The sequence below is a fragment of the Lineus longissimus genome, chromosome 1 (assembly GCF_910592395.1).
Source record: "Lineus longissimus chromosome 1, tnLinLong1.2, whole genome shotgun sequence".
In the NCBI taxonomy this organism is placed as follows: domain Eukaryota; kingdom Metazoa; phylum Nemertea; class Pilidiophora; order Heteronemertea; family Lineidae; genus Lineus; species Lineus longissimus.
The window spans coordinates 21,506,226-21,525,664 of NC_088308.1; the positions used below are offsets into that span (position 1 = coordinate 21,506,226).

Genomic DNA, 19,439 nt, shown 5'->3' on the forward strand with positions numbered 1-19,439 from the left:
CCATCTTAATACGCTGACTCACATATCGGATCGGATCGTGGCGGGCTTGCGAAATAGCCTTCCATTATTAATGCATAAGTGCAAATTGAATGAAACCAAATCTAGTCACCAGTAGGCTAATACCGGGGTTTTAAGCAATGCGAATGCGTTTAAATAGACCGAAACGAGGTTGACATAGCACGCACGCGCAGTGAAGCAAAATAGCTCGTGACGTCAGATGTAAATATTATGGCCTAAATTCTCGCATAGTGATCGCATACGGCGGGAAGTACTCGTGTAGTAGACATGTCAAACATACGAGATTCGGGTGTGGATTTGGGCTCAGGCCCGATTGCGGATAAAATTTTCATCGCGGATAAAATTCTGAAGCGAAGGACGCGGAAGGTGGGACATGTCATGTTTTCAATTTCGGATTACACGTTATTTTGCCGACATTCTCGAATTTTCGCTGCCATGTTTCCTGACAGGCCGGTAATGGCGGGAAGCATGCGCGATCGATAATGTGGTGTATCACAATTGCGTCTTATCTTTTTCAGGGTCGTTCGGAATACCTAGTCAAATGGCAAGGGTGGTCATCAAGGTAAATTGACGATCATTTGACCTTTTCTATAACATTTTACAACTGTCATCCCCTACTTTTCCCATTTTGACGTGTTGTTGATGGGTGTATATCACGGGGATTATGGCGACGGAAAACAACACAATGGGCACGTGGCCAGACTATGGAATGAAATGGTACTAAATTTAGCTGCCGCGTGTGTCCCTTAATCTGAACACAATGACCCTAATGGCAGCCCTTGTATTTTCCAGGCACAACACTTGGGAGCCTGAGAAGAATATTCTGGACCCTTCGTTGATTGGTGACTTCGAAAACAGGTAAGAGGATTTCAAGCCTCTCATGGGTGTGACGTGTCTACATCGTCGTAATGGTTGCGCAATTTCGAGACGATGCATGCGCATTTCTTCATGGATGTCTGCAATTGTCGGTGATGCAATTTGTTTGTGGGGTATCGTGGGAGTTGATCGTCCCTTACGCTGTTATGGCAGTGGTATTTGATGCTGCTTCACGGTTTAGTTGCTTAAGTACATGCACATACATTAGCATGTTAGCTTGCATTACTGATGAGAGACGTCGTCTCGAACCATAATAAAGGAATGTCGCATAAGAAGGGGTTTTACTTCGTTGACACTATTGATGTAGTGAAAGTTGGACCTCTTCCAATGCTCTTAGCAGTTTTTGGTGATGATATGCTTACAGTAGGATATGTTGTTTGAAGTCATATATCACACGTGAAGTATCTTTCATTATCTCATCATGGTCGGCCCTGGACTGATTATTTTATGATGCCTAATGACGTGTAGCTTACATCCACAACTATCGTCAATAAAACTGGCAATTTTTCATCGCTGGGTTTTTTTATGGCTATTTGGTGAAGGTAAAGGAGTGGATGGTGAATGCGCCTACGATAATTACTGTTGATCGATGTTGAACTTGATGAAGGTGGACGAATGGAAAGCCATAATATGTCTCGGTTAAACCATGAATAAACCTTGCAGTTCGGTAATACTACTACTTCCTATGTTTCTTGTTAATAACATTTGCCAAATGATATCGTAGGCTAAACATCAGACTGCACACATTATAATGACCTCTGATTAAGGCATTCATATCAACCTTGTAGCACACAGCATTCACAGGGACTGTCTTGGAGAATATCAAAAGAGACGCGTGATGGTGTCACAAAAATAGAACGTCTGACCTTTCCTTGAATAGCGGGAAATATCATGGATAACAATAGTGAATGCAGTGGGTCATAAAACCTCATCTGTAGGCTTGGTATATAGTTTTACACATATGTGGAGCGTCGTTGCATTGCGTTGTCTAGTTCGACTTGATGACATGGTCAAGTCTTAAAAGTCGTTTAAGAGCCAAGACACTGTTTGTTTAGTATATATAATGTCAAAACGTTATTATGCCATCATAACGATTTGAATGGTGTAAGGTTATATAGAATTGATAAACAGCACATGTCGAAATACCACAGCATGGTTTGTACGATTTGATTTATCATTTACACTATATGAGAACTCAGTTTTATAATGTTCTATCTGCAATCGGTCGGTATTGTGCCAGTGTTCAGTTGCTGACCACATTCCCAATAACGAATCCAATCAAAAACAGCACTAAACACGTAAACATTATGAAAGATCGTCGGTCATGTCAGTAACTTCTCACAACGTATTCAGTGCATTTAACCTCACTTAGCGGTGTACCGAGTGTCCATGATGAACAGAAACTTTGTGAATAACCATTTCGTGTCGGTGTGGAATCTTAAAGTCCTTCCTCACTGCGTACTCTTTATACAAAATCTCCTCCCTTGGCATGAACGTCCGTGGCAGCTAAATTTCATGCATTGCCTGCTGTGAATTTTCAATGACAGTGGAATCTCCCCATCTGACTGATCCAGAGAACAATACCGAGGGTCATAAGGCTGGTGACGTCACGTGTGCAAAAGGACGCCTGTCATTGTTATAAAATGCGATTATTGTTGATTTTGAATTTAATATTTCAGCCGGAAGGCCCGATTGGAACAAAGAAAAAGGGCAGCGGAGCGGGCAAGGGACAAAAGGAAGCAGGTATGTGAATGATGGTTGATCATGATGTGTTTGGACTGTGAAACTAGTTCTGTGTTCTTACCGTTTAAAAAAATATCGCGTACGACTTTATCAGTCACAACCAGAATATTGTCAAAACACCTTCCGTGTGGTATATTGCATGTGCGTCACCAGCGATTGACGCTCCTGGCGGACCGGGGTTCCAGATAAACCCCTTTCTGCTATGGCGCCAAATGCATAAATAAATACGACATGTCCGTTGTTTCTGTCTCAGTTAGTGCCGAAAGCACACGACGTGATTGCGAAAGATGTTCCTGGTTGTGACCTGATCAGTGTACACCACTCCTCTCCTCGCCACTGGTGCCTGTCTCCTCATTTCCTTCACTGTGTTTGTGTTATAATCGACCTGTAATCAAATATCGAGGGTTTAGTCGTTTCCATTGCAACTGTATTTGATAACTGCCCCAACATCAGTAGGCTTTCCTGCAGAGTCATATATGTATTAGATTACCTTCATTATTCGGTACAGCCTAACATACTTTCATTTTCATTAATCAAGGTAAGGCATGACGCAGCCCCCACTGCCGACAGCCCACCACCGCGCCCTAAGGTTAGTGGCGCCCTAACGGGATTATTTGAACTTTTTAAGGCTTAGAGTACAATCCCATACCAGTGTCGTGGTGGAACAGTTCAGGAGTATTTCGCTGGCAATGAGACGGCCAGTGAAACTGAAAATATGATGGGCACACCTAATGCTTTCATGTTGGTCAGCTCGGGTGAATCCCCTTGGCAACTGATGCGAGAATGGATAAAACTTCCAATTTGTTAATGTGGTATAGAACTGGCTTTTTTGTATATATTCGGGTTGAGCGATGCTTCACTTGGCATTGTCTCAGGGTAGAAAGAAAACCCCCAGTTTAGTCAACTTATGGGAGACTCTCGATGGACGCGTGTTCACTCAATTGGCTAATCGCCCCGTCTAGACAGAATCAATACAAGATAGCATCATCCACAGGGTGTCCCTGAAATAATTTCCGATTTGCACTACAACCATCGGTGAGCTTACCTTTCGAAACGGTCGATTTGAGTCACATAACCGAAATATACTTAGTAGACAGTTTGAGTCTGGGATTACCGAAGCCCTGCAAATTGCCCATAAAAGCTACGTTCTCGAACATCATTATGACCAACTATAGACCCTACTCAATGATGGTAAATCGCCTATTCTTTTTGGGACAGCCCATGTTTACATTCAAGAGCCTGTGATAGTGACGATAGGGCATTTGGAGTCGTGGTGGCTGCACATTCCCAAAACGCCGACAGCCCCGATTTAAGGTGTCTGAATGCTTTTGAAAAACTCTTCGGTCTTTCAATCAACTTACTTTTGACTATCTTAATACCAGCAGTGGTCGTATATTTTAGCGCTTAAGCACTCCAAACCAATCCCTCGGCGTCGACCTATGATATTCGAGCAAAAACAGATATAAATGTATAAATGGGTTTAACAGTTATTTTCACTTTCGTTCGTTTATGTCTGATGAGTCAGCTACATCATTTGTAACTCTCTGCAACTTTCAAAAAAATACATACAGGCTGCTATTATCTATCTGGTATTGATCTAGTGGTGTGGGCGGTCTGAAAAGAGAATGCTGCCTCAGGTTTAATTGTAGAAACACTGAACCAGCAGCTGCATCCGTACACAATCCTTAAAGTGAACTTATCCATGCCTTCTGATTGTGACTTTTCTTTAAACGACCAGAGAGATAGATGGGAGATTAAACAAACACCCCGGAATCTCTTTCCATGCAGGACAGCAATGATAGTGATTATTTATCATGCACTTCCATTACAACCATGGTCATTTGGCTCAGTTAGGCCTATCGTTGAAGGAACATAAGGCAGTTTCGTACATTTTGCAACCGACGAAAGTGCACTAATGGAATTTTTTAAATTGGGGATAAGGCCCTTTGATATTGCAAAAGTGATGTGGCTATGGAAAAATGTAATTATGTGTATCATTTGTTTCGAAACGTCCTTATTGATTGGGAGTTAGTTATAATTAATGGTGGGTAGACCAGCAGCTGTCATCAAGTTGTCATTTTTTTGTTTTATATGTCGATGTGACTGTGGCGGTGTCTGCATGGTCCAGTTTACGAAGAAAGTGTCCGACTCGCTACCGGCATGACCGGTGTAGCAGTCTGAAATGTCACTCTGGGAGCTTAAGTATACACCTCCGACGTTAAAATCACTTCATATGTCATGTAGAATGCTTTGGCCGAGCTGTCACTCTATCCTAGGAACTGCAGTGTTGCGTTACTAAAAGGGACTCAAACAGTTGCAGTGCCAGCATGGCTGATATTTCCTCCACCGGACCTGTGATTCAGGTAGCGTTGTTGTTGGTTTGTTTGATGAGTTGATGTTTTGCAGGCTGAGGCAATGAAATTAGGTAATGTGGCTTGTGAGGCCAGAACTGGGATATATGTTTTGAAATACGTCTTAGTTGCCTCTCCACCATTATATTAGAGAGTTTGAGATCCGCGACTTATGAAAGATCTTTATACGTATACGGATAAAACCCTGTGAAAGAGTACGACTTCTGTGTACATTTCCATCCGTATACGTATAAGGATCCGTGATGAGTCACTGATCTCATTGTGTTCAGTGATGAAGCATCAACTCACTACCACTGATTTGTCAGTGAGTACAGAACGTATCAGATATAGATATTGTACGCGGAGACACCATAGAACTATATGTCATTTTGATAATAATTTACTGTGTGTAGCGGACCTGCGTCAATTACGTATAGGCCTGTGCTCATCAAACAGCACTCCCAATTTCTGGTAAACACAATCGATTTATGTACTGCGTTGGCAGGACGGTAACACATGTCATGTCTGAACTAACGTGATATGAATTTTTCATGATTGTTCCGATGATTAAAAATGGAAGGCTTATCATTCTAATTATGGTGGATTAAACTGTCTATTTCAGGACAGACACGGCTGGTATATATCGTTGTGTTAAATGTACGTCTGACTGTGGCAATTCTGAATATCACCAAACGTTTTATAACCGGTACAAAGGAGACATTTTTTTATGAAACGGAAGTCACTTTGCAGTTCTCTGCAGCGGAGAAAGCGCTTAGAGAGAGGCTTCAATGACCCCTTCAATTGCCTCCCGTTTGTTCATGAGTCTCCCTGGCATCAAAAATACAGATACAAAAACGTATCAGTAAAGCCTACTCTTGATAACCTTGATCTTAATTTGTTAATTCTTAATGAGAACGTAAACTCTGAGTGATTTTATAGCCGGTAATTGCACTTTGTTATGCAGTTCTTCTTTTCACGGACAGTTATTGCATAAACCCCATCTAACTTATTGTGTAACAGAAATAATTTCAGTCTTATATAATCAACACGTAATATTTTGTTTAGCTGGCCGTTTTGTGACCTTCTGGAAGCAAACCCAGTTTATGAGTAGCCAATGATAGCACTATAGCTTGGTGTGTTTTCATGAGCCAAACACCTGTTGGGCCATAAATCCTACAGATAGCCCTCATACGAAGGGCCTGCTGTCACTTGGTGTTTTACCCCGAAATTTGCACTCCGTGCACGGGCATTGTGCATATTGATACCATCAACAAATTATTTGAACTATTGGCTCGAGTCCAATGGATGTACGCAGGAATCGATCATCAGATTAATTGAAAACGAGACGCGACGAGAAGTGCAGCTTATATGGAGACAGGCCTTTGTGAAATACCTTATCTAAGTCAATGTCATTACTTAATTGCTGTTGTTTGATTTATCTCGGTTTTTAGACACGAGAGTTTAATTTTGAAATATCGGATTTAATTGGCCTGTTTTAAATGGCTTTATATGGGTGATTCGTCGTCATGGCTTTAAATCGCGAAGTGGTGGTTATTGGGCCAAGTTATATTTTGGTTCCACTGTCTAACAACCGTATTGAGTGGGCTACTATCTATTGTCACTGATATATATTCCCAGCTACCAAAGCACTCACTAAACACCAACTTGCCTCTAGAATGCCAATACATTGTATTGCCACCTCCTCTCTACCATCGCATCAACATTCTCTCTTAAGAAAGTGGCTCATCGTATAGAGTTAGTTGAAGTTCGTGAGGTATTCTGTCTGTCCTTCGTAAAGATCATCAACGTTATCCTCTGCAAGGGGTACGCTGTTCGTATTAACTGGTGGATCAGGAAAGTACAAAATGTAGTTAAAAAATGCCGTAAGGCAGTCACCATGCATCCGCAGTATTTATGGTATTTGTGTATTTGTCGACACAACGGTAATGTTGAAATTTATGTTCAATATATGTATTTACGCAATTCGAAACTTCAAAATTTAATTTCAAATTTGATTTTTTTAACGAACGGCGTAGGTCTTTAGGTAGGATGACAACTTGCTTCTTCGTCTCTCTGTCTTCCTCAACTCCTCGTGTTCAACTCAACTCTAGACTTAGATACTTCACACCTTGTCTTCGAGACTGAATCAATGAAATCAATAAATAAACACAGCATGGATCTCGTTATATTAATATACTTATACGAAATCTATACTTTCTATTGAACGATCAGTGTTTAAATAAACGGCTTTGAACAGCTTGGTTGTCATGTGGATGCTTGCATACATAAGTGTGTAGAGCGAGTTTGTATTGAAATTACCCGATGAATCTTTAATTACTATTCGCATTTCTGTAATAGAAGATGATCTTTTTTTATTGGCTATAATTGATTTTGTCTAAAGTGCGAAATATTTCAATTATTTCAATTGTAGGATATAGGGTGGTTGCATGCGTCAGTTTAAAACGTTTCGTTTATTTGCACTTGTACTTCAGAAGTTAAAGCCATGTAAAATCTACGTGGTAATCAAAGAGACCCAAGGCAGTTAATAAGCAGCCTGCCGATTGGATACAAGTTCTGCGTGTATTTCCTATTTACAGTCTTCAAGAAAATGACACTGTCTTTCTTCTAGACGTCCATGATGTGTGTATGCACACTGTGACCAATAAATAGATGTCCCAATTCATTAGCAAATGGTCACTTGAGACAAATGCCCTCCACGCTTTTGCCAAAAGCTGAATTTCCATATTACGCCCCGCGCATAAGTTTCTTGAGTAACATAACCTCAAAACGTACGATGTATTTTCTCTTGGAACATTTTTATGGAGGACAGACTTTGATGTTACACCGGCGTTATGTTTCAAGTCTGACATGTCGATAAGTGAGTAGTTGTCAAACATGAATCTAGAGCTTATATGTGTGTCTCTTTATGTCTTTCAGACAGAGCAAGAGTACATGCAGAACAAATGGACCCGTATCGGACAGAGGCGTCACCCCTACTGGGACCTGCTTAGTACGGTTGACTTTGGCACGGACAACCCGAAGCTGGATGATGGGAGCGAAACGGAGATGGAGACGACTATGGACAACCGTACACCAGCGAGAGACAATGACGCCCAGCTTGCGAGTGTTGTGCGGAGTGCGATGGCCGATTTTGCCCTGGACTATACTTGTAGCTCTCCGGAGCAGCAGTCATACGGTTATACTATGGAGGGGCGGGAGACTCCGTCACATGACTGTGGCGAGACCTCACATGACATCAAAAAGGATAACAGTCCGGAAGACAGGGAAACGTGCAAGGATTATGAACGCACAAAGACTAAGAGAGAATCAGTGGATTCAAATTACCATTCCTACGAAGAGAGTGTCTCGGATGAGAATCAAAATTGTGAGGATTGTGATAATAAGCATGTGAATGATTATGAGAAGGCACCGTATGGGGATCAACGCGTTCCTGTAAGCAAAGACAATGGGGTGGACCAGGACTTCGAGAGCAGTGTCAGTGATGACTCCTTCGACTTGATTGACAATCGGTACGGTGATTGCTTTGGCCGGAGTAGTAAATATTCTATTACGCCTTTTCAGCCGCTTGCTCGTGGTGAAGTCCTCGTCACCGATGTCACCTTGAATAACATAACAGTTACCGTTTTTGAGAGTCCGACGGGGAAAGGGTTCTTTAAAGAAAGGGCAACGGAGCAATAGACATAACTGTTGTTGATAATGGTCGTGATATGCATTGATTGACAAATCTGGACTGGGGACCAAATATGCTGTATATGTAATCAATCATGCTATTGACCGAAATTACTGTAAGAAAAAAAAAATTAAAAGTTACCTGACCTGTGGGGCATAATACGGTGGACTTCTGTTATATCACGCGAGAGTGACAAAACTCACTTTGATAAGAATCGAGATCTAGGAATAACGTGTTGTGTTTTGTTATCTCTGTATTGAATGTGCGTAGATCAGTCTCGATTCAGGCTTCCAGTAACATCACAAGCAAAAGTTATTATTGATTTGCCTCTGTGTATTAGTACCATATCTAAATAGTCGAATCAGGAGATATCTGTGGCATGGTAATTAGAGTACTGGGCTTATAATCAGGAGGTTCGACTCTCAAAAGAATCACAGCTCTTTCGACTTTGTGTCCTTGGCCATGGCACTCAACCCTACTTGCTGTTTCTACCCAGGAATAAGTATCTGTGGCTGCAGAGATGACAAAACATCAGTGTCAGTCCTGGGTGCTAACTGCAGCTCGGACCTGTTATAGTACAAGAGAGTAGAGTTTGAGTCAAGAGTGAACTGGCCAATAGCTTGGGGTAATAATATGTAGCGCTTTGAACGACGGTTGGGTTTAGCGCTATATACGTCTCATCATTAATCACTGTGTCGTATGCCATTTTGAACGTATGATTAATGAATTAAACATAACGCCATCAATGATACTCCTACAAAATCGTGGGGGTCAAAGTGGATTGCCTCGACGATTGCCCCAGCTGATCATTCCCCCTCGTAGGAGTCCAACGGTTCTGTTTTATAGTGATATGCTTGAGAAGGACGAATTCAAAGCTGAATATTTTTAACGCAACCTTTTTCAATTGATGGAAGGAACTCGTCAATGATTGGGTGGGGCAAAAATTTCTGTAAAAAGATATTGACAAAACGACTTGCGTACCCATAGCTCATAACTGCTTGCTTGCTATAACATTGTGTGGGTGCATCTCATAATATAGTCAGCTTCCTATGCAATATTCTGTTTTTTATGTAGGGAGGCCTACGTAATATTTAAATCTGTGTGAATATCCACTTCAATTTTTTGTCTAGCTGATATAATAGCCACGGCGAACAACTACGTGCTTTAGTGCACTAAACACCATGATTTCACCTTGGAGATTATTGCAACTAAGGACTACGGTAAGATGCCCACGGCACTACAACTTTCCCCAAAAAGAGTTCAGCATATGGTTAAGACAATGAGGTTTGTGGAGGAGGGGCGCTTAAAAGCTGGTTTAGTAAATCATTTCAATACTCATCATCGTCCATCTTCAGGCTTATTGCAGCAGACATTTGCATTTATATTACACACGCCACAACTATATTGGTAAAGTAATGGAAGTTGCTTTTTCTAGTGACAGCTAATATGCCAGAATATGCATACACCTTGAATTGTATCCCAGGACCTTGCTGTGCAGTGGCCATGAAGAATACCACTGTGTATTTTTGAGCTATCTCTAACATAATTATTTGTAATTCATTAGATGCAAGAATTGTGGCACGTGCGCATTTTAAAGATACACTAATGGGGCATTATGAATATATTTTACAGAAACTTTGAGGGTACAATACTTCCGTTTAAAATTTACTTCAATTGCTTGAGGTTTGATCTGGTCTGAACGTTGCAATTCGGGTCACATATACCCCTGTAGTCGTTGTTATATAGTGATATGATACCCAAACTTTTATACAAATGGATCATTTTCTTGAACAAATATAACGGAAGTACTGTGTCTTTAAGAAGTTTGCATTTTTAGAAAGTTATTTTATTTAGATGTAGGTATATATTGCATATTAAGGCATTATCAATTATTCAAACCAGGGCTTTCACTCCAAAATCTAAAGGATATTCTAAAACAAAAAAACTAGAAATGTTCCTCAATAACCTGTACCTCGTGTTGTGAAGTCTTGGAGACTACCAGATGATACGTGACATAACCATGTAATCTAATTCTAATTAATCGTTAATCTGATACCAAGTTGTGTTACATGTAGTTGCTTCATGTAATTGTGAAATATTACATGATTGTATGTTATGATGTTAGCAAATGCCAGGAAGCCGAAGGTGCTAGTGTCATGCCTAACAAACCAGCCTGGTGGTCTGTGAAGAAGAATACGCATGGAAACGAATTTCGCTCGAGTTTGTGAGGGAAAAGGGGAAAAAATTGAAAATGATATGTGATGACGTCTAACATGTCTAATGAAAGTGATAAAACTGTGTAGTATCCGAAGCTGATGATGACTGTCTTGGTGTGCAGAATGGTATCAGCCATGTGGTTTTGTTGAGGTAAGTTCACACTAAAGACACAACATAAGAAAACTTTTAACTGTTAATAGGCATGTTCCTTTACCCCGGAACTTTTAGTGTTTTCCAAATGGCAGTCCCATATCTTGTTTGTTCTTGTAGTCATTACCAGATGTTATTAAAAAGTGCATTTTCATAATGTTTTTATCAGTTAGACAATGTTCTTCTTTCATCGTTGCGTTATGAGAAGGAAAATGTTTGCAAGTTCTTGATGTTATTTTTTCTCGTGTATATTACTACCATCATCATCAAGAACTTGCTACCATCATGGGCTTTGTCAATTATAAAAATACACCATCAAGAACCTATTACTATCATCGACTTGGTCGACTAGCACTATATATGGTGAGCTTCTATCATTTCCTATCGTGGGCTTTGTTTGCATTACACTACCATGGACTTTATTTGTTCACTGAATGACATAGTTCTAAAGAGCTCATGTTACAGACTTTGTTAGTTATTTAACACCACCTAAGACTAAGTTTTACTTATTTCTATCATGAACCTGTTTAATAATTGCCACCACAAATCAATAAGTTATAATATTGTCGTTGACTTTGTTAATTGCAAAACACCATCATCAAGAGCTATGTGTAATTATATTAATGTTAAGACCATAGTCTACGATCTAGTTGTAGTTAAAACAATCGTGTCTTACTTGTATGTATATGTTACATCATGTTGTGAACGTACACGCTGCGATCATCAGCCATCAATCATAGCCATCTCAAAGATCTATTAGATTTATATGAACGTTATTTCATATTTTTCTCAGCACACATCACAATATGAAATAGATATTGTTTATAACGATAAGGTACAAGTAAAACCAAATCTCGTGATACATTTGATCATAATGTCAAACTCGATGAAGTTGCATATTCGAGTGAACATTGTTGTATTGCTATTTGTCGGGAATCGACGTAACCTTTTAGTTGTCGATATGGATTTAACTACATGTAGTATACTTTATTACCTTTCGCCGTCGTGAAACGGTAGCAAGGCAGAGTTTTGGGTAAGATGCTCTGTAGAATAAAGTCAAGGGCATCTTTAAAATGCAGCTGAAAATGCGACAAATCATGGTACTAGTAACTTGTGGACTTACTAACACCGCCAGTAGATAGTTAATTTAGATATTAAATGAATGGACCCTAAGATGATGTCTTAGAAGAGTTTGGAGGGCTGAAATCTGAATACAAAGGTATCGACATACGAGTATTGACCTTAAAAATTATGTGTATCGTAATAAAGCGCGGTGTACATCAGTGTGGGATATGGTGTCTCATTCTACAAAGTGCATTTACCAAGTAATATGGCCGGTACTTCATTATATATTCTGGTTGTAACTTTTGTGATATCATGCTGTCTTCATCATTTCTCATACAAAGTGCAGGCATTATTTTGTTCAATAAATGTGTACAGTTGAATTGAAGGAAGTGTTGTCTCTCTTTACTTTTCACATATTCAGATTCAGAATGAATAACTGGGTTACCACATCCTCAACATATTGCATTTATTTGGGTCGTCATATTGGAGAGACTTCCCTTACTATAGTCCACTCATAATGTTATGTCCGCATCGTTTGAGGCTCTGGAGGGCGAACTGCTGGTCGGATTTCTACGATGCGGAGATATCATTTATGAATGGACTAATATGTAAGGTAAGTCTCTCCAATCCCTTCCAGTTCATATGGCGAGCCAGATAAAAGGCTTTCAGCAGGACCGTGACTTCTCAAAATTATTGAACTGCATTAAACAATACACAATAACAGGGACATCATCCTTCTGGCTTGGTAAATCCCTCGCCCAAGATATCCCTTGATACAGAGCGACTCGTCCTTTATTTAGTCACACTTTCCAAATGAATCACGCTGGAATTGGCTTGCCGCCACGAAGGCCATGGAAGAAGCTGGCTGTGGTAGGATGAGTCAACGTGGAGGCGTGGGATCAGCACCTGTTGCTGTAATATTCATCGAACTATGTACGTGTACATGGTATGTTACATGTTGCCAATTCTATAACATTGATTAACTTTAAACGTGGCACTAACTTTACAATCATCTGACACCACTGCGGCTCTTCCCCATTAATAATATAAGTAGATAAACCGGATCCACCCATGTATTTTCACCAGAGTAAAACCATTATTCGATTTCGCCAGGTCCTTTCTTCAAATAGACTGTCTGAGGCCATTTGCCAACGAGGCCTTTGGCGCGATACCCTTTCAGTCACTTATGTGGGTATAGGCGTTCATGACGGAATCTACTTCTCAGATTACTGACGGCTTTCCTGATTAGTTTCGCAAAATCTCCCAATACCACTACCGTGTCTATTTATAGAATAGCAAATCCAAAGGCAGACATGTTCATGGCAGTTGTCGAGCTTTCTTCCTAGAATCCAGGTTCAGGCTGTGACTCTACCAGGAAGGATTAGCTTAGTCACTGACGTGTCAAACGCTTAGAAAGGCTATTGCTATTGCTACCAACACGTCTGTCGTTTATCGAAAATTCGTGGAAGAAGAAAAAAAAATCATGAATTCACAGCCTGCTAGCAGTAACATAAATCACAAGTGCTAATGCTCCGGCTCCGTCAGTGTACAGTGGTCGATCATGGTCATGTCAGTGCCTAAATAAGTCCTTGGAAAAACTACACTATACAAATTGAGTTGATTTTCGTGGATATTATGTTTCTATATTCCAATGTTCCAAAATATAATTGAAACAGTTCGATTTATCAAGTCTAACAAAGGGAGCTGTTTTTACACTGCAAAAATACTTGCAACTGTTTCTCTTGTTTGGACATTGATACGATTCTTCCAACGCATAAACGCACCTGTATTCCACCTGCGTAATTTTCAGTCGAAGCTAAATTTGGACCCTTCCCGAAAACCACCCTTGCCCAGGTGCAGCTACCAACCGCCCTGGTAAATAGTTGACAAAGGCACAACACCTGCCCTGTGGAAAACACAATAAGATTCTCAGAATATCTATTTTGATTCCCACGCCAAGTTTAAAATACCGCTACGACCTTTCTAAATATCCAAACATGGCAACAAAGGGACACAACGTCCTGCATCCCTTCTCTGCTGACGTCATTCATTTTCCGGTTCTAAATTTATACCTCTTTGTCCCTCCGCAGAAGGGATCTAAGGATCGATTATCGTCACAAAACATCAGGCTATTGTACGTGATGCTGACACAATGGTGGTCTCTCGGTCAGGGACTCTCCTTGGGGGATTCCTCGTGGAGCACACGCGCGGATGACCAAATGCCATATGGTTAGCCTTTGTTCTGTGGTTTCATGTTCGTTAGCTGTGGTGTCTCTACATATTGATAGATCACGATACTCTGACATGAATGACAGGATGAATACTTCCCAACAAAATTATAGGTCTAGGGAAGTAGCTTGTGGTCCAGTGTAAGACAGCTACACTATGAATGCACATACGGTATGGTTGTAATGTTGACCTTACTTAAATGGCGATGTTGTTTATTTGGGACTTCGTGGACTTATTCTTGTTGTTGAGAATTGAGACGTGGTTGTATCAAAAATCGTTAGTCCTACAGTTGTTCTAAAAAACCTCAAAATCATTTCATCATCATTTCTATAGGTCTTAAATACATACTTAGAGTCCAAAGTAACCGTGCTCATGTTTACGGTGTTCAATGTGGCATGACTTCAAGCGATTTTCTTCATCCTTCTTGTTTGACTCATTTGACTCAATCGGGTCTCAATTGTATCAAACAGATGCAAGCAAAATTCAAAAATGGAATAGGACCTTCTGAAATGGTTATAATCTTCTTGATGGAGAGGCATGGTCGTAGCGATGTCAAAGCCTGTTATTGGTGGTCATAACGTAGCTGTCTTTGACAAGGACAAAAATGGAGCAATTTTGCACAGGACAACAATGGAGCTGTATTCGCCAAAAAGACAGATGTAGCTATATTTGCCAAGAACAATGATATACCTCAAGAAAGAGTACGAACCGAATCTAGTCAGGTAACAGGGCTATACATGAACAGATAAAATTGGGTCTAAACAATACCCTTACCGAAGGTACTCAAGTTGGTCACCTTTGGTTTCCAATGAGAGCATCAACCTTCTAAACTGAGAAACACGATCTTAGTATAGACAGTTATCTCCTTACACCGATGAAACCTGATAAGTATTGCCCACCCCCGCGTTAGTTACCTAGCAACTGACGTCATCAATCCATACGGATGGGTGTATGACGCCATATATTGCTTCAAAACATGTTGGAAGATGCTTTGAATTACAGAAGGAATGAGTGGGTTGTAAAACGCCACGTATAGGAGCTGTCGGATATAAATAAGATTTGCACTGGCAATTTATAGCTTATGAATGTAAATACAGACGCGTTGTGATAAGTCTTATAAGTTGAAACTGTAATACAAATTGCCTGTCAACAACTGATAGATTCTTCCTTGCTTTCAGTGATATTTGTAAAAGGGAATATGATAAGGGCATTTGCTTTTCGGAATAAAGCCCAAGCTGTACTAACTGCTCTATCAATGTTGACATATCAAAATATCTAATTATCTAATCATCAGTCACGAAAGGCATTCAGTAGGTTATGCTATTAGTCTTACGAAATCATTACTACAGACCACGTGTTACGCTCACTTATCCGCCAACGTACCCGTGTCACCACCCACGCCGGTCTTTAATAGCAATCCGCAGCAAACCGATGTTTCTGCCAGCCGATGGCAAACGCCCTCGCAAAAGCGCTAATCAGATTTGCGAATCTTTCATGTTCGAGTGAGCTTTCTTCGAATTGGTGTTACAAGGGGCTGGTTTCATATGATCTCCTCTTTCCTTCTCGTTCTCGACACGTAATTGTTTTTCCGATTTGGCAACAATTTAGTTTTCTGTGATTGCCCAAAGGACCTCGGAGTCCTTCCGAAGTTGCAGAATCTATCAAGGTAAACTCTACGGATACAAGTTCACCGTTGGATTTACAAACTTATCGGTTAATAGAAAACAGCGAAAGGGTCGGAAGTGGTCGTGTTTTGTTGGGAGGGGGTGGGGAGTGAATGTAACTCCGAGTGGGTTGGCTTTACACCCTAGCAAAACTCCCTTTTTCCTCCATTACGCTTAGACCCAGGTAGATTTAAACGACGCAGAAATTTCTTTCGCGAGAGATGAGCAGATGTGAAAAACTGTTTCTGACCCAGATGACATGAATGAGCATTCTTATCTTCCGCATTCATTTCATTAGGAGAATCCAAAGGGACCCAGGATAGCCCGAGGACTCCATTCGGACAGGTGTGAATTGAGGTCGCGCCCCAGCGTGCCCTATCGCTTATAGGCAAGGCCAAGTCCTTTCACTGAAAACAGGAATAGGTTTTTCTCTATGGAACTTATCAAACCGGTATTTTATTATTTCTATCAACTTTAACAAGTCATGCAGACAATGGGCATCAGGCTGGCATCGCTTCGAACACGCGGCCGGGTCATTACCGGAGCCCCAAATCTTTTGCCTCACCCTGCTGTCATTTTGATAAGAAGCGATCACATGGGTTCGTAACTTTGGACAAACTGTCCTCGCCTTGTTCTGCTGCCTCCGCGACACACGTAACATTATCTGCAACCTTGAATATCCCCAGGGCCCTGACCTGCCCCGGACCCGTCCTGGAAAGTAAAACTTGTGCCTCCATATGATGGCGAGTCTCTTTAATCTTCTTAAAGTCATGAAATACAGGGTGTTCCACGAATACCTTATACAAAAATTAGCTTCTTCAAGTTGTGAATAATGAAACGTTTAAAGCTTTTATGAAGAAAACCGTCACAGCTGATGTACTTTTCTCATGACTGACATCACGTAGGCCTACAAGTAATTGGGCTACATTTCTCATAGCCGACAAAGGAATACGAACTCTACTAGCTTTGGAGACTTGAGTCATTACCAAAACAGCAGCTCAAATACATCAGCATGTTAATGAGTATATAGGTGTAGTACTGTATGTTTTTATGATCTCAGTTTCATTTTGGTACCTGATTGAAATGCCGAAAGCCATCGTAGAACCTTGACTTTCACCTCTCCTTTCTCGTTTCAACCCGTCTACATGTATATCGATAACCGGATGTTTTTCCGTTCCGGCCGAGATTAATGCAAGTATCAATTCGTGTCTTGTACCCCCCCCCCCCTCCTCAAGGGTACGACACCTTATCACCCTATAACGACATCTTAAGGCTCAAGCATCACCCTTTTTTCACCAAGGCTACTTTTTCTTTCGTCAAGACATCACCATCAACAATATATCAGTTGTCACCATCATATAAAGTAACCGGACTAATTTTTACTGGGTACGGCTGTATGTTCGACAAGACATCGACACATTAGCATCCTTATTCTTTCCAGCTTCGCCAAATTTTCACTGAAGGAAATATAAACACTACTCAAGCATCGGCAAAGATTAGTGGTGATAGCTCAACTACCCTTGAGGAGGGGGGTACAAGAAACAAATTGATACTTGCATAAATACGTACTTATTCAAAACAAGTGTTATTGAGACTTACGGTTCACTCAAGGTGAGCGATGGACTAATGTCAATTTGCATTCAGAAGATTAGTCAAGTCGATCGCATTATCATTTAGTGTGATTTGATATGCTTCTGAATTTTATAGATGTCCTAAAAGTAAACATTATTCAGAGATGCACTGAGTTAATAGATTTCAAGATTGACACTGCTATGGATTTATCATATCACTTCGTAGATACCAGAGTACTATCCACAAGCCATGGCATACATTGTTGACATAAGCAGTAAAAAAAGTCAGCTTGCACTGGGCTCACTCGAGGGCAGCCATACCAACTTCCTCTTCTTTCTGCTGGTAGTACCAAACCCTGAGTAATCTATCAGACACGTAGACAGAATTCCAGGGTAAAGGTTTTAATTTTCAGGATATCGCGGGAATTCCCACAGTGGCGGCGCGACGGAGTTCCTGGAACGCAGTCCAGGGTTCTTGTGGGAACCCTAGATTGCGATCCCGGAACCTTCAATACCTTCATGCTTATTGGTTCTTCATATCTATGTTTCTCGTTACAACTTGCATACACATGGCAAAATACTAGGTAATGTTGTAAGAAGAGACAGTTTCTCGGTCAACCGAGTCGGCTATATTGTAAATGATATCGTCAATGAAACGTGGGCTGGACTTTGTCCTGGTCATACCCATTAAATTGCGTGCCGGACTTAATATTTAAAAACGAAGGCAACACCACAACACCACAGCAGACCAGCACTACCCGGTTATTGACAACAGGATGGCCACTATCTTGACGTTAACTTTAAGTAACACAATGAAGCTAATATAAATGTTATGTTTATATATGTTAGCTTCATGATAGTTCCAAGTTACAGTAATACTCTAGATTAGTGACATAACTTGTTTTGAACAACCTGGCGCATGATCCTAAAGAAACAACATTGGCCTAGGTGTTGCTTTAGATGGAGTCTATATTCGCCATGCGGTACGAAAAAAGCATGAGTACAGAACAACTGACAGCATGCAAAAGACCTGCATGCTTAGACAGGTAAAAGTAATAGCCTGAATCACCGATATTTGCTCATAGAAATGAAAGAACCAAGTGGTAATTGCTTTTTTGACGTAGGTGTGCAGTATTGTTCCCATGAGAAAATGTCTAAAACAAGATAGTTTTCGCTTATTGTACCTCATGTGAAAATATCCCCTTTTCATCAGTCCATAATGTATCTGAACTGCAATGCGTTTCAATAGCTCTTCAAAATAGGTCTCGATATAACAGTAGGCCTACACTCGTACAGAGGATGAAAACAACCTTTAAGACCAGAAACCGGTAACAGATAATGACTTATACACCAGAATCAAAATGCACGAGCATCAGCCGCGAACGACCTTGGCGAGCTGAGCCAATAATAGTTCCAGGAAAACAACCATGACGTCATCTTGACGTCACAGAGTGGCCGACTACAATGCTGAGAGCTAATTGGATCATTTGATTTGATTCAACTAGGGTGAAGAATAACAGGCGATGAAGCGGCGACTGATAACACATTTCTATTTTCAAATATCGCTTTCCAGGAACTGAGCAAACTGTTTAATAGTCGAATCGTTTCTATATCGATCGACGGCGTACTTTTATCTGATGGATCGGGCTCGTAAACTTTTCACCTTGTTTACATCCGTGAGTGGTTCGACTTGTGTTCGTTCAGCAAATCGTTCCTTGTAAACAGTGTTATCCTCGAATGACCTGCGTAGAAGTCGAGAGAAAACAACTGATTATCAATTCAATATATCACATAAATATAATTTCGAGGAGACAGTCCGAGGTGGATTCAGTTGATGCAGTGGCAAAGTTGCTTTCGACACGAA

General features: G+C 40.7%; 1 protein-coding gene across 2 annotated transcripts; it reads left to right on the top strand.

Moving 5' to 3' along the window:
• The first annotated feature begins 251 nt into the window (after positions 1-251).
• Positions 252-12,496, top strand: LOC135491949 (chromo domain-containing protein cec-1-like). Of its 2 annotated transcripts, XM_064777920.1 has the most exons (6): positions 252-384; positions 537-580; positions 811-876; positions 2,574-2,637; positions 3,176-3,226; positions 7,926-12,496. In XM_064777920.1, exons 1-6 carry the CDS (start codon positions 286-288, stop codon positions 8,685-8,687), a joined length of 1,086 nt encoding a protein of 361 aa, XP_064633990.1. In that variant the 5' UTR covers positions 252-285; the 3' UTR covers positions 8,688-12,496. The 2 variants fall into 2 exon arrangements, with proteins under 2 accessions (XP_064633990.1, XP_064634001.1); XM_064777931.1 differs by lacking the exon at positions 3,176-3,226.
• The last annotated feature ends 6,943 nt before the right edge of the window (positions 12,497-19,439 follow it).

Bases quoted from the DNA above. Each gene is read 5' to 3' on its own strand.
- LOC135491949 (XM_064777920.1), top strand. From the start codon at position 286: ATGTCAAACATACGAGATTCGGGTGTGGATTTGGGCTCAGGCCCGATT. The intron at 581-810 runs GTAAATTGACGA...TGTATTTTCCAG, and splicing joins TGGCAAGGGTGGTCATCAAG to GCACAACACTTGGGAGCCTG. The intron at 877-2,573 runs GTAAGAGGATTT...TTAATATTTCAG, and splicing joins ATTGGTGACTTCGAAAACAG to CCGGAAGGCCCGATTGGAAC.